Here is a 16837-nt window from a genome sequence, read left to right on the forward strand (position 1 = left end):
TCAGTAAAGGACTCAGTAAAGGTACAGTAGTTTCTTTCATAAAAAAGGAGAGAAAATTGGGTGTCACTAGGGATTTCTTTAAGAAGCAATTAAAATATTTATGTATTTAAATAGGCATGAATTTAATCAAAACTAATGTTTAAATAAGTGGGGGTTTTCCCAAATGATTGCACATGTCGTAGATACAATAATAGACTTAAATATACAAACACCTTGCAATACAAGTTATTATGTCTGATTGACAGCTCTTAAATCTGCAATATTTTCGCTAGAGCTTGGATATAATTCTGTTATGGAAAATATGTCAATCACATGTTATGAAATATTTATATGTTTCTGCCAAAAAATGTGTTTATAATTGAAAGATGTGTTTAATGGTTTAATGATTGTGTGCTATTTGTATATTGTTATTTTAGTTGAGACATAAAGAAAAAAATACCCCTGAAATCTTATCCATTTCTTTCTAAAAATTCTGTACTCTGCAGCGGATGGAAGGTCTAGATGACAGACCATTTGGGAGTTTAGTGATGGAGCCTGAAGTGGATTTGGAAAGCTATCAATCTTCACTGGAAGAAGTACTTACGTGGCTTCTTTCTGCAGAGGATGTTTTGCAAAGTCAAGGAATGATCTCTGGCAATGTTGAAGAAGTAAAAGAACAATTTCATGCTCACGAGGTATGTTAACAGCGCAAATGAGTTTTATAATGTTTAAAAGTAGAAAAACAGTGGCGCGGAACCTCTATCTGTAGGGTATACATGCTGCTGAGTCAAGCAGTGTTATAGTGGTCCAGATGTGAAGACAAAGTCTCCTTCAGGTAGTAATTATGGTTTTATGTACCTATTATGCCAGGGAAGTGATTTATTTAGCTGAAGATTTTTTTTTTTCGGTTGGCCCACAGCCACCGTATTCTGATTCTAATCATTTGTGTTCTAACCTAAAAAATCAATTTATTAAAAAGTCCTATTTTGATGTTTACCTTGTTCAAAAAATTATGTAATTGTTTTCCAAAGATGCGTAAAACACTTTTTGTAGTCTAGCAAATTTCCATGGTAGTAACCTGGCAGTATAGTGGATTTTCAGAGGTCCAGTGGTAAAACAAAAATAATAATAATAATAATAATAATAATAATAATAATAAAAATAAAAAAAAACAGGTGTAAATTCTTCTTTGAAGCCCTGTATGGTTGTTTTTAATTACCCGCTGAGTATAATAGTATTTCTGCCGTTCGATTTAAGAAATAGAAGAATGGCAAATAATTTATTTAATTTTATTAGCAAATAATTGGTAACATACCAACAGGATTGTGTTTAGAATTTACTTTCAATAACAATACTTTTGTGAAAATGTGATATAACGGCACATGTTGCACAAGATACTCCCAATTTATCTCTAATTTGATTTGGATGTAAGGGAGAGGCATATAAAATATCTTTAATACCTGTATTTGGCTGAAAGGCAATTTTATATTCTTGCATATGATTATACAGGTATAAAATTTTAGCTGTTATTCATGCCTGCTATAAAAATTCCTATCATTTTAGGGCTTTATGATGGAATTAACATCTCATCAGGGAAATGTTGGCAATGTTTTGCAAGCTGGAAGTCAACTATTAGCTGTCGGGAAACTTTCAAACGATGAAGAGAATGAAATCCAAGAACAAATGAATCTCCTTAATTCCCGATGGGAAAGTCTCAGACTTGCAAGCATGGAAAGACAAAGCAAGTAAGTAATAATTTGGTTTATCTGAAGCGCTCTGCTTCTACATTCATTGCTGGATAAAAATTACCATCAAAGCAGCATTGTCTGATGTATTCACAGGAGGCGGTATAAAATTTAAAAGCATAGGCTGGGAGGGACAGAGCCTTTTTATACTAGTGTGTAACATATGTAACAGATGTAGCATATTGGCTTTTCATGACAACTGAGAGCCATACAAGGAAGCCCCAGAAGACCACATACTGCCTACTGGTGACCATCTATACAAAAGGGTTCTATACAAGCTACACTTCTAATATAGTATCTAACTACTATATATATATATATATATATATATATATATATATATATATATATATATATATATATGTTATAATATATATATATATATATATTGTATATTGTTAGCTAACGCTGCAGTTTCACCTGTATAGGTCTGACTGCAGCTAGAAACATCCATCCTTATTTCTTAACTAAGTATTCTGGTCTTTGCGGATCAATATAGAAGTAATCCCCATATTATCCAAAGACAAGGAAACACTTACTACCAAGCTGTGGTGATAGAAAAGAAGTGGCACACCAAAAGCTAAAGGAAAAGGCAAAGGGTACATTGCACCATTGTCCAATTTAACTCCATCCACCTCACCACCAACACCTTCTTAGTGGGCATATTTCGTGCAGCTCCATTGCTCCTTTAAATATTTTACATAGTGATATTGACTTACAGGCTCAAATAAATGAGAATGTTAAAAAAAAATCTAGTTTCAATAAATTGGATACAGCGGGACTGTTTCCATCGCTTGGATCTTGTAGAGTTTTGGAACTACCAGAATCAGTAAATTGGCCACAATTGTAATTAGGACACAGTGTTGTTTCAACTGTGTACTGTCTTAAAATGAATTGTTAATGCATGGCAGTATTCATATTTAGAGGGCTTAAGAATCAAGAGGATTAGTTAAATTGTGTCTGTGCTTCAAAAATCTTGAAAGAAGCGTCTGCGTATCACAAATGAACATTCAATGCTTTGAGATGCTTAAGCTGTATGACATGTAGTGTAGAACGCACATGCCAATTAAGTTCCCTTTTTAGTATAACCTAATGCTTTGCCATTATCTTCTTGTTTTCAACAACATTATTTTTTCTTTAAATAACCAGTATATAACTAATTAGCTTAAAGAACCTATAATAGCATTGACTATTATTCTTTTGCATTATAAACAATGGCGTTGGAACTTAGCTTATCATTAGCCCATTGAATATGTGGGCCGCCACTCATATTATGCTTTTAAAGGGAAATATCCAATTTTTATAAAGAGAAAATTGCATAGTCTGCATTAGCTATCCCAAATAAACTAATTGTTGTTGTATTGTTAGCGTCTCCTTTCTACTGAATGTCATATCCACTTTTAAAAGAAAACACAGTGCTGAAGAAAACTTGTGCACAGTCCTCCATAGTGTAAATGGTCTGGTTGGGGAGATCAGCGATCAGGCTCCCCGTTATGTGGCAGAAGAGCTACAGCCTTAGGCCTGGCCCTTGTTACTCTAGGCCAGAATACATCACTCTATGGGGAAATAGAATGTCTCTATTCCATTAAAATTACACCCCCCAAAAAATTTTTTTATATGATTTAGACACTTTTTGGTGTTCCTAGTTGCTGTAGGTAATAGGCATATCATATAATTACGAAGGTGCAGAGCTTTGGCAAAATCCAATGCTTACTGACCTTTTTTCATGTTCATCTAGACAACAATTTTACAGTTATACAACATTATAGATAATCTCAAAAGAGTAAACCTAAATGGGCAGCATGTTCACATAACATAGCCATAAAAACATGCCATAACATACAGTAACCTCCACAGCCTTAACTGAGCACGGGGTAGCAGAGGAAGGGAGCAGAGCGTGGTCATATCCAAATACTGCTCCCCTGCTCAGAGAAAACGAAAACTGACCTGGAGACCTGGGGAAGTATTCTGAGACTCCTAGACAGTGGTTTGCTTCTCAATAAAGTTATAGATATTTGAATATAGAATGTAGATACTGCCTGATATTCCTAAAAAAAGGTGACATCCCTCAAAAAATTAGAAGTGAGATTCGTTTGAAATGGCAGCCCAGTATGTGGAAATCACATTCCTGTCTAATTTCTAACTCAGTACAGCTAGCTAATGTTTCACGGCAATTTCCCTCTATTCAATAAACAACTTGTTGGTAACCTGCAGTTCCTTTAATGTGAAAAGAACTCTATTGCAAATAAGTAAAATAAATAGCTCTGAGTGTGTTAATAATAAACATCTGTAGACTTGTCCTTTTTTCGAACAATTTAACATAACATGCTTGATGAAAGTTAGCATAAGTAATGAGGTTGGATATACTCATTGTTAATGTTCTCTTTAACATTCTATTAACAGAAGCTTAACACGGAACCTTTACAGATAACACTCAAACCCTGCTGTTTGCACAAGCACTCTAGGCACTGGGGGCAATGAAGGACATATATATATATATATATACCGTATTGGCTCGAATATAGGCCGCACTTTCCCCCCCCACTTTAAGTCTTTAAAGTGGGGGTGCGGCCTATATTCGGGGTCTAGCGCCCGACGCCCGGGACATGCAGTCCCGGGCGCCGGGCAGGCAGCGGGGTTAGGATACAGATCCCCCGCAGCGGTGCAGGGGACCTGCATCCTACTCCCCGATACGCTCAGACCAGCCTCCCCTGCCAGCACTTCACACGGGGGGGGGGCGGTGCCGGCACGGGAGGTTGTCTGAGCGCATCGTGCAGATGCGTTTTACCTCTGCACCCCTCGCCCCGGACTTACCGGAGCAGACTCCCGGGTGTCTTGCGGGGCCGGCGGGGGACATCCACGCAATACAACTTGTTGTACGCGTATTGCGTAGATGTCCCCTGCCGGCCCCGCAAGACACCCGGGAGTCTGCTCCGGTAAGTCGGGGGGGGCAGAGGAGGACAGTGGCAGCATATCTCGGGGAGGGATGACAGTGGTAGCGTATCTCGGGGAGGGAGGACAGTGGCAGCATATCTCGGGGAGGGAGGACAGTGGTAGCATATCTCGGGGGGGGACAGTGGTAGCATATCTCGGGGAGGGATGACAGTGGTAGCGTATCTCGGGGAGGGAGGACAGTGGTAGCATATCTCGGGGGGGACAGTGGTAGCATATCTCGGGGAGAGAGGACAGTGGCAGCATATCTCGGGGAGGGAGGACAGTGGCAGCATATCTCGGGGAGGGAGGACAGTGGTAGCATATCTCGGGGAGGGAGGACAGTGGCAGCATATCTCGGGGAGGGAGGACAGTGGTAGCATATCTCGGGGAGGGAGGACAGTGGCAGCATATCTCGGGGGGGGGACAGAGTGGCAGCATGTTTTTTTGGTGCTTTTTTGTTAGAATATTCTTTGTCTTGAATATCTAAGCTTCTCCAGTGATCAAACAGCAATCAAGACCACAGCTTCTATGTCTTATTAATTAGGTTTATTCGATAACAAATTATCAATTCATACAATACCAATGCTGGAACAAATGTTGATAAAAGGTACTGTAGGCTAAGTATCTTGGTGAGATGAAGAGGAGAGCGTGGAAAGAGCGTAGAAAGAGACCTTATCCTTGTAGTCATGCCAATTTATACCCATTTGGTTAGGGTATACGTAAAGGAATCCTATTGGAACAGTAATATGATACACCGGCATTCCACAGAAGACCCTCTAAACTACGTCACTTAATTGATACCATATGTTCCTAGCACTCAAGTTGCATTCAGGCCTAAAATGTGCAGAACAAAATAAAAGTATAAAAATGATTTCTTACATTTTTTAAAGAAAAAACCTTTTTTTTTTAAAAAGCACCAAACTTTTAGGGTGCGGCCTATATACGGGGCGGCCTATATCCGAGCCAATACGGTATATATGTATATATATATATATATATATAAATATACACAAACAGACACATACACACATACTGCCTTTGCCTTTTAAACTTAAACTTGCATTAGACAACACAACGTGTCATTGGAACACAGGAGTGATAGTTGCTAATAAAGGACCTTCTCTGAAGATAAAAATCAAGCCATTTCCAGCTACAATGATCACTTAACAATGTCTATGCTGCATTTCTGATCCATTTGATGTTATTTTAATGGACAAAATTTGCTTTTATTTCAAAAACAAAAACAATTCTATGTTTTGAAAAATCAGTTTTGCTAACTTTAACCTAATAACCTATGAACCTAAGTACATGGATATGTGAGGCTCTTGTGATCCATTCTTTTGTTTCATTGCCATAGCTGAAAGCACTTAATTTTGAGTCAGTTAATTTAATCAAATAATGATTAATTAATTGATATAGTGGACATTTGATGTGCCATGTTTACCAACCTCTGGATGTAATGACGCACATCCTATTATAATGATTGATTTGGCTTTTTCTACAAACTGACTGATGGAGCCACTTGCATTTCTCACTGTTGATTTCTAGTCATTGAAAAAAAAAGTGCAATTAACTCTAATTGGCAGCTAGTTTAAAATGAAGAAAAGTTTTCATAATTTGTATTTGTCATAGATGTCCTCAGTAACTTTAATGTAATTCTGAATTCTGCATCTACGTGATGAAAAGGATCTCAGCTTAACTGTTCGATACCCTAGCACATTAAGGTTTTGGAAGGCCCTCCTTGGCACTGATCCTCTCCAACGTGATGGAATCTGAAGCTGCTTCTGTACCTACAGATATCATTTTAATTACTAGAGGTTTGAAAAATAATTTGGCTGATGATTGATATACTTGTGCACATGTGAAGATACCCAATAGTTACTATTTTAGGCAGAATATACACCAAATTTAATTATAATCAATACAACTTCTACAAAAAATATGCATTGGTATATTGAATTAGAATTCGTCAAACCACCCCAGGAAAAGTTTAAATGTACGATGTGAGCAGACTTGTATTGAACTCTATGTAAAAGGATTGTGAACTGTTTTTAACAAGGGTAGTTGTCAGATCTGTTGTCAGAGTGTGACTCCTTGACCTTGCCTGATGTGCCACTACACAGGCTCCTACACCCTCCCAAATTGATTTTTTGTTTTAACATAAATAAAACCTGTTTAGAATCAGAGTAAGAATATTAATGGTGTCAATGACACATGCTACTGAAATTGTATGGATTAAAGCCAGGGAGATAAACGGCCCCTGTGTCATGTGGAGGGCATCCAACAGACAGAGGATGGCGGCGTGTGTAAGCTGCAGCCACTGGAGAGTGGTTGTAGTTGGCACACACAGCCCATTTCTTGAAGATAGTGCCACCAATTAAACTGTGCATGCATTGATATGGCTCAGTTTTATTTTATATAATTCCAGAATGAAGACCTTTGTCACACTAAAAAAAATAGTGGCTGGTCTTAAAAGTGTGAATATTTTGCTTTAGCCTGGATTCTTTAGGTTTAATAATATAAATATCAACTTTTCAGGCTTGCCAGATAAAAGCATTGTATTTATACAGAAATAAGCAGAGCCTGACTGGGGAGGGATGACTAATCGGTAATTTCGGCCGGTGGTAGCCAATGACATTTGTGTGGTCACCGGCTGGACAGCTGCATGTTATATTTTTATATTCACCCGGGATGTGGTTGCATGTATCCAGCCGGCAGCTGCACACTGGAGCACTAAAAGTAATGATGTGGTCCTATCGGCAATTCCAGGCCTGGACTATACTTGTTTCAAGCAGGAACATTCTGGTTGAAAGGAAACAATTAACAGTTGAATACGCCTGAGTTAGATTTAGTCATCTCACACACGATTCGTTTTAAGTTTAAGTAAACAGATATAACAATATAAGATTAAACAACCTTGGCATATTGGATATTTAAATCAACAAATTAAAATAAATGTCCAATGGTTGAGTAAGGCCCAAAGTGGCAATATAACATGCTCAGGTGGGAACACCCTTGTTTCATCGTGAAACAGAAGAGTTAACCAATTTGGTTGGTTTGTGCATGACAGTTTTGGAGGGAACAAAAATATTTGGCTTCCAGAATGGCTTAGAAACAATCCCAAGAGAAGTAGTCATAATTACCTCTTCTTAACAGGGTTTATTACATTTCACATCCCAAACCAACTGCTTGCTTTGTAGATAAATGACATTATCGCTAGAACATGAATTTCTGTTTTTTTGGAAACCCTTTCAGAAATATTATTGTTTTCATAAAGTGCTACTTTATTTTCACAAGTATCTATTATCCAGCTGATAGATGCAGTCCTTTATTGAATTGTTTATACATGCACTGCCCCGGCAGATGGATGGCGTATCTTAAGACATTTATGTAAAGACTGTTCCTTGAGAAAATATTTCCATAGAAAAATGAAGTCGCTTTTAGAAGAAATCCCATTTACCCAAAATGAGAACAAACGCCTATTTAAACAATGCAATTAGCTAATGACAATTTCAGCAGAAGCCCATCAGTTGTATTTTTTTTGCATTTATTTACCAGATGCCAAATGCATAGCGTGCAGAATGTCTTCGATCTTTATTTGTGGGACAGGTTTTCTAAAACTTAAACATAAAACATAATTTAAACAATCAAGCGCACGAATAACATCTAAAATTTCTAAAGTAGTTGCTGATTGAGATTTTAAAATGTGAACAAAGGAGTGTAGAAGAAAAAATACTGCAAAAAGTTGGTAACTGTGCCTTAAACTTTTGAATACAGAGTTAAAACATATTTTTGTAGCACTTTTTCCCTTCTTAGACATTATTCTTTTGTCACTACCCATGTTATTCCCAGTAGCTAAAAGCATCATTATAAGTAGGTGCACAAATGCCCAAAGTACAATGCAGTTGAGGCATACTTGGGAGCCACTAAGAACAGTCAATGATGCTTTTAACAGTGGGTCAAGTACACACGTTATATTCAGCTGGAAACTAATAATAAAAAATAGAAATAAATAAAAAAAATTAAATTAAAAGTATTTTTGTACCAATCTTTGGTAATTCTGATACTGAATTCTGATTGTTATGGTTTTGCTGATCTACTGAATGAGACGTTTAACATCACAACTTAATTTTTTGCTGATATATTAACTGCATAAACTTGATTTTGAACATGAAAGTCTTCTTTTAAGAGCTTAGTGAATACTCAGAGTGCTCAGATGCTTATAACCTTGGCGTATCCAACCGACAGGGGATATACGCATTGGCACGCTCCTGTGGATAATTAAGGCAGGTTCTGTTAATTTTGCATTAACTTGCATTACCGTAAGCACTGTGTGTCCTTTTTTTTCATTTTAGTTTATTTCAATATTGGCGACAGTAGTCCTCATAGAAGTTTTTTTTCCTTTTACAAATTTTTAAAAAGAACTGAAAAGAATTAAATATAGAGCACAACGCAGGATACATTCAACAGGACAGGAATGATAACCTTGCCACAGTATGTACACATAAAGTTCTGCGTATATCAATCTGTCAGCCACGGCATCATTTTGCAGGTTTGTATATTCTCTGTTACCCGTTTGAAGGGTACCAATCCCAGATGAACAAGGCATGTCAGATAGGCTCATGGTTGATTGAGCAGGATGTGGCATTTTAGCATTAGTCCTTTTCCAGTGTTGTTGCTCAAGGCAAAGTGATTTTATACAGAAATACCTTAATGCAATCTGGCATCTTTGCAGAACAACTAGAAAACTGTCCAGAACACTGTACGGAATGAATAATAATGCTTCATATTTTTGGAGCTATTGCTGGATGAATATACTGAGTTTGCTATAAAGAATATTTGATGATATATCATGCAAGATCCATCAGAATCACATTTGTCTTTTGGATTAATAAAGCTGACTTTTTTTTTTAGTGGTTTCTGTTTATTCGAGTATTTTTAAATAATCTCTTGTCTACAAATGATTATACATTAGATGCTCTCCTGGAATCTTCAGACTGCCTAAACGCTGAAATAACCTGTTGGAAAATGAATAGTTCTTCTGCTGGAGAGACTCTAATCTTGCCTGGCTGGATAGGCTTAATAAGTTAAATGTAGTGTAATTACTACGGCTTCCTAATAGCTTTGGACCTTGCCAAGAATCTATTAATAGTGATCGGTTAGAGATCAGTTAGTATTCGAGATACACCTCTACAGTATCTATATTAGCTCAAAGCATGTGGAGGAAAACAATACTAAGATATAATAAGTTGAAAAAAATGTTCTGTTTTATTTCATGTTTATTGTTTTTTTTCCCTTCATACATTAATCAACAAGGCATGCAATACAACAGTAATATGTGACTTTCACGTCCTGGAGAATATCCTGCTTAATGTAAATAATTTCTCGAAGGAAATACTGCCTAATGAAATTCTATATCTAAAGGTTCACAAACAAGACAGGGCTGGCACCTTAAGGCCAGCATCAGCCTGATGACATAAGTACGACTGAAGGTAGGATATGTGCGGCCGCACGCTACGTTTTTATGCTCACATAGCGTGCAGCTGGGCATATCCAGCCAGTTACTTTTAGGTCCTGGATGCAGCAGATCTGTTGAGTGTATGGCGCGGATGGGTTCTGTTCACAAACATAGTTGGAAATAATCTGTTTTAGTGGATGCATTTTCCCCACCCCTTACGAAAAATTACTGCAGTTTTTTCTGAAGTAATACTGCAGTTTTTTGGACATGAAAAAACTGCAATACTGCACTTTTACTGCAGTATTACTGCACATTTACTGCACTTTTACTGCAGTATTACTGCACATTTACTGCACATTTACTGCACTTTTTTTATATTGCAAACCTACAGTTGTACTTCAAAGTACTGTAGCTTTATTGCATTTGTACTTCCGTACAAAAATAACTGCAGTACAATGAAGTACAAATGCAGTAAAACTGCAGTAAATGTGCGGTAATACTGCAGTAAAAGTGCAGTATTGCAGTTTTTTCATGTCCAAAAAATAGCAGTATTACTTCAGAAAAACTGCAGTATTTTTTTTGTAAGGGACCTACCACACATGTTACATTCAGGTCTTGTCAATTATATGTATGTCCTGCTATTGTGACAATCCTGCCCAAGTCTGACAAAATGCACAGAGCTTTCAGCTTCCATATGGAAATTACTTTCCCCCCGAAAAACTGGGTTATCCTACCTGTTGTGGTTTACTGTGCTTTCTAATTTGCTATAGTAAAATATTTATTTTTAGATTGTGCAAATGTATCACTCGCTAAGAACCTTGTTTTTGTTCTTCTAGTTTACATAAAACATTGATGGCCCTCCAAAATCAACGTCTTAAACAATTGAGTGATTGGCTCTCTCAAACAGAAGAGCGAACCAAGAGGATGGATGCTGAACTGGGTCCAGAATTAGAAGATATAAAGCGTCAAATAGAAGAACATAGGGTTTGTTTCTTTTTATTTATTTATGTCTCTTAAAGCATGTAATATTCTGGGAAATATCTCGCATTGTTTTAAATTGGCCATTTGTTGCTATATCTAGGCAGCAACAGCCTCTTATCTTTCCTGATCTAATCATAACCTTGAGAAATTCAGCTGCCATAACAACCAGAGTACTATTGTTTTTTTGTCATATAATCGCTCTAAATTTGATGAAAATATTGATTTATTTTAGACCTCAGACTGCCTTTCTGTTCCTTGTCCTAAATTATTTTTTTTAAGCAGACATGAATTTTGGTTATGAACTACTTGACACATCTTATCTGGTATTTTTCAGTCTTGCATATATTTTAGCCCAGAACAAACAGCTAGTCAAAGAAAGTTTTTAATCAGTTTTTACTAGAACGGTTCTATTAGGGGCAGAAATGGGACAGGCAGGCTTTTTAGAGGAGAAGAGGTGGCACAGGCAGGTTGCTTCAAGGGCAAAGGTGGCGCAGGCAGGTTGCTTCAGGGGCAGAGGTGGCACAAGCAGGCTTCTTCAGAGGCAGAGTTGGCACTGGCAGACTGTTTCAGGGGCAGAGTTGGCACTAGCAGGCTGTTTCAGGGGAAGAGGTGACACAACCAGGGTGCTTCAGGGGCAGAGGTAGTAGAAGCAGGCTGTTTTAGGGGCAGAGGTGGCACAACCAGGCTGTTTTAGGTGCAGAGGTGCAACAGGCAGGCAGTTTTAGGGGCAGCCGTGGCATAGGGAGGCTGATTTAAGGGCAGCTGCGGCACAGGGAGGCTGTTTTAGAGGAAGTGGTTGCACAGGCAGGCTGTTTTAGGGGCACAAATTCCGACAGCCACACTCCAAAATCTTCAGGAAAGCCTCCTCAGAAGAATGGAAGCTGTTATAGCAGCAAAGTGGGAGATAGCTCCATATTAATGCACACAGTTTTGGAATGGGATGCCCAACAAGCTCATATCGGCAACTCGAGTTCCTCCACACCAAGCTCATCCAACCATGTCTTTATGGACCTTGCTTTGTGTGCTGGGGCACAGTCATGCTGGAACAGAAAAGAGCCTTCCCCAATCTGTTCCCACACAGTTGGAAGCATACAATTCTCTAAAGTGTCTTTGTATGTTGTAGCATTAACATTGGACTCTGGTGATGGTCAGATGTCTGTTCATATTTTCACTTGCTCTTTAAATTGTGCTTAAATGATTTCACTATACAAGTACGTTTGAACATTCTAGCCACCTAACTTGGAAAACCTAATGATTCTTTGCTGTAAACAACTGCCCTCAAATAACCTGTTGCTCCAGGCAAAAAAGTTAAAAAAAATATTATTTTCGGTGATGTTTCCCCTGTAGAAGTGTGACATTTTACAATGTGCTTATCTGCATGTTATATCCTTTGGCTAACTCTTCCCTGCTGGAAAGCTTTTAACAGTTTAGAGTAACTTATAAGCACTGTAGCACAGAATATTGTTTCCTATAAATACACATTCTGTAAAATCTGTCTGAATTTTGTTAGCTATTACTACATACAGCTTAAAAGAAACAAATGAAAATAAAAACAATTTTTTTAAGGGTATCAATGAACATTTTTAGAGGAATTTACAGAAAAAAAGCATTCTCTATGGTAAGGCAGAATATTTGGCGGTATGAGGATGATTGTAGGTAATGGTTGTGATTGGTGCATGGGTAATTTTTATTTGCCTTTATCTGGACCTGTGCAATGGGATAGCATGGAATGGTTGAATGTGGTGGACTTGGCTGTTGGGACGCATATCCCGTAGTGGTTGATTTTATCACCCTTGCCAATGTCAAGGGGGAAGGGTTGGTGATCATTTTCCTAGCTAGCTTCAAATAACAATTTGTTTATTATAATTGTAAAAAGGAGTCACAATTTATATCAAATAACTGCTAAGCACTTTTATTCTTCATTCTGTAAACTTTTTGTCAGCACAGTTAGGATGCATTCAGATTTATTTCCTCTATCAATCTACTTTGCTGAATATGTCATAAGGATGCTCACATTGCTGTTGTTTTTTTAGATGTTTAAAGAAATTACCCTCATTGTATTATTTTACATATTTCTTCTTAACTTAACTCATTCAATTGCTTCTCAAGCAATGCCAGAGCTCAAGAGGCTTTTCCCTACATGGGCTGAAGAGTAGCACTACAATGTATTCTTTATTGAGGGATTGTGGTGAACAAATGCATGAAATGAAGTGGCGATGCTTTTGGTAGATGCAGATGTTTTCGCTGAATTGGAAATATAAATCCAAATAAGATATTTACCTAAAAAACACAAGTGATATACATTTTAGTGCTAGGTTCAGTTATGGGTTTACTTCTGATGTTACAATTTCTTTTAACCTAACGGTAAACTTTAATTGATAAGCAATGCTTAGGAATGTCCCCACCACCCCAAACAGTGTTATGCTCATGTATGAATCTTGTTGTTCTAAATGGATATAATTTCAAGTATAAAATAATTACTCCCTATGTATAATTGCTTTATGGAATGAATAAATAAATGCAAGGTGTTACCAGCGATATGGTAACATACACCTTACACTTTTTCGTAGATGTCACTATTGTCAGCCTCAAAAATCCCCCTTGAGCACCAAGAATCTTAATAAACCAATGGACCTCAGGGGCTGCATAAACTTACATTACACTCCTCTAAATACAATGTTGAGTTAAATTTACTGTACTGAAAATTAGATTTCAATGATTGATAATGGTTGATATAAGTAATAAACCCAAAGTTTAGAAATGATTATGATGCAAGCCTCTGACATCACATACACGGGAAATGGGTACAAAATATAAATTATCTTTGTGAAATAATATTTCTGTGTGTTCTATTACTGGAGACACTGGATAATGAGTAGTTAGCAAAGATTAATAAAATATGTGTTTTAAGATTTGTTCTGAAGATTCTACTGTCCCAAAAAATAATGCACTGATTCTCAGGAGACAAGATGGTCATAAACTGACATGAATTATTAATATGGACTACAATATTAGCAGGGCTCCCTAAAACTGCATGGTCTGACCATAGATAATAAGTTGATTTTGCTGGCATGCAGTTAAGCATAATTAGCAAGTCATGGTGAAATAATGTACATGCTCTTTACTGGTAATAACTATTTTTGTGAACATTTTTCCTTATTTTCTATAAGAAAGGAAAGAAAATGTGAGGTCTCTGAATTGTTGTTTTTAATTAAATAACCACACCTTTATGTAGATTAACATTGAAGGCATAGCTATAACTAGATGTAATATCCATATAGAAATCATTATAAATCTTATATATTCATAATATATCATATATATTATGAATATATATCAGGCTTATGCTATATATAGTCTTATGCTATATATATATATATATATATATATATATATAGGCTTATGCTATATATAGGCAGTAGTTTCATACTAAATATATATTTATATGTGTGTGTGTGTGTATACATACATATGTTATTTATGCACATAGTTTTATAGTGTATATATATATATTCCTATATTTGTATTGTTTCTAGCTGTCACCTTTAACATGATTCACTGACTAACGTAGGAAACAGGGGACATAAAACAAAGCTTTTCATACAGTAGGATGATATCTTGCAAAGACGATGGATTACATGTTAATAAAGTGCTATATTTTCACCATAGTCATATTAATGAAAATAAATATATTGGCAAGTGTACAAAAAAAAAACACGTTTTATACTGTAACATACTATTGTGGTTTTAAGTCAATTCAATTTAGTCTTTTATTCACAGTATATGCATTTGTATTTAGAGCAGGTATTAAAATAAAAATCATGCCCACTTCTTAATCTCATGCAGTGCCCTAGAAAAGTAATTTCTGTAAAGGTTTTCTTTATTATGTTATCAGCACACCCTTCTTTTCTCTCTCCTGCTACAAACCTAAAAATGTTACTGGCCACAGACTATTTATAGCAGTTACCCTTTCCAAACTATTTGCTATTAGATTGCACTTTACTTGGATATAGTATATTTACCTTCTATAATTCTCAGCTCCGCACTATAATTGCCACTGCATTTACATTTAATCTTGCCATGTGCAGCTGTTATAATATCATTTATAGTGGCGCTTTGCATAGAGTTGGTGCTCTGTGTACTTTAATCACAAGAATTTTATTGCTGTGTGCGATCTTTAAATGGTATCAATTGTTAATTGGATATGGATCCATTTTCAGGTGATATTACCTATAATATATTCCAGTCATCTATTTAACAGACATTAATGGGAGACTACATACAAAATACTTATTTATTGTAATTTAGTAGGCATGCTTGTACACAGGTGTCAAGAGCAGCTCCTATCATGAATTGTTACATCGGTTTTCGGTGTTGGTTGTTCCCTATTTAGTGTTGATGAAAGTAAAGATTCTATATGTTTGTTACATTCTATAAGTCAATGTTTCTCGATTCAGGCATTGCAAGATGATCTGGAACAAGAACAGGTCCGAGTCAATGCTCTCACTCATATGGTAGTCGTGGTGGAAGAATCTAGTGGAGACAAAGTTACGGCTGCATTAGAAGATCAACTCCAGGTGTGTATATCATTCACTGGATATTTCAAGTACTTTCTCAAATGAAATAATGGTTTATATGACATATAGTCACTACTTTGATGTTTATCCGGTTTCTGCCGTCTTTATATTTTTATCAAGTTAGCAATTAAGCCATATGCTGGACCAGCAATGTAATCACATAACATATTGTTGGTTATTCCTATAATCTCACAGTAAATGTACCTTGTTACAGGATAAACCACTAAGGCTACTTATGCCACATTTTAATGTATAGCATTTCCACTTTCCTACAAAGGGCTTTAAACACAAGTTGTCGTCATGAAACTAACACCTATGCTTCACTGTAACCTGCCAAGCTAACTCACTCTTTAGCCACTTAAGCCACTCACCTCCTCACAATCTATGGCAGCTTAGTGCTATATTGTCCTCAGTATTTTGCCCTTCTCTCTTCAGGGCAGGAATTTACTCTATGGGGATCATAGATGTGATTACTGCCAGTCCTGTTGAATCTAGACATCAATTAAATAGAACCTGCCTTGCAAAGTGAAGTAAGCTAAAAAGTCTCAAAAAGAAGCACATGGTGCAATGTAAAGAAATTCAAGAATGGATAAAAACCAGTTATTGACATCTATACCCCTGGAAAGGGTTACAAAACAATTTCTAAGGCTTTGAGACTCCAGTGTAACAGTGGTTGGCTTACCAAAATTCCTCCAAGAGCACATCAACAACTAATGTAGGAGGTCACAAAAGAACTCAGGCAAACATGTTAAGGACTGTGGTCTGACTTCACAGTCTATTTTCATGATTCCACAATAAGAAAGATACTGTGCAAAAATGGCATCCATGAGAGGGTTGCAAGGCGAAAACCAAGGCTAATCAAAAAAGACACAAAGGCTCACTTTTGCCAAAAAACATCGTGATGGTCCCCAAGATTTTTAGGATAATATTTTGTAGACTGCTGAGTCAAAAGTGGAATTTTTTGGAAGACATGGGTTATGTTACATGTGGCATAAAGCTAACACACTGTGGAACATCATTCCACAATAAGAACATCATACCATAACAGTCAAATGTAGTTGTGGTAGTGCGATGGTCAGGGGCTGCTTTAATGCTTAAAGGCCTGGGTGACTTGCCATAATTGATGGAACCATTAATTCTGCTCTCTACCAGAAAATCCTGAA

General features: G+C 36.8%; 1 protein-coding gene across 1 annotated transcript in view; it reads left to right on the forward strand.

Moving 5' to 3' along the window:
• The window catches only part of DMD (dystrophin), an 870543-nt gene that overhangs the window by 289220 nt on the left and 564486 nt on the right, over positions 1 to 16837 (forward strand). Inside the window, exons 10-13 of the mRNA XM_053455059.1 lie at positions 486 to 674; positions 1543 to 1724; positions 10953 to 11100; positions 15555 to 15674. Coding sequence (XP_053311034.1) covers positions 486 to 674; positions 1543 to 1724; positions 10953 to 11100; positions 15555 to 15674 — 639 coding nt within the window. The remainder of the gene's footprint in view (positions 1 to 485; positions 675 to 1542; positions 1725 to 10952; positions 11101 to 15554; positions 15675 to 16837) is intronic.

Source organism: Spea bombifrons, chromosome 2 (assembly GCF_027358695.1).
Source record: "Spea bombifrons isolate aSpeBom1 chromosome 2, aSpeBom1.2.pri, whole genome shotgun sequence".
Taxonomy (NCBI): domain Eukaryota; kingdom Metazoa; phylum Chordata; class Amphibia; order Anura; family Pelobatidae; genus Spea; species Spea bombifrons.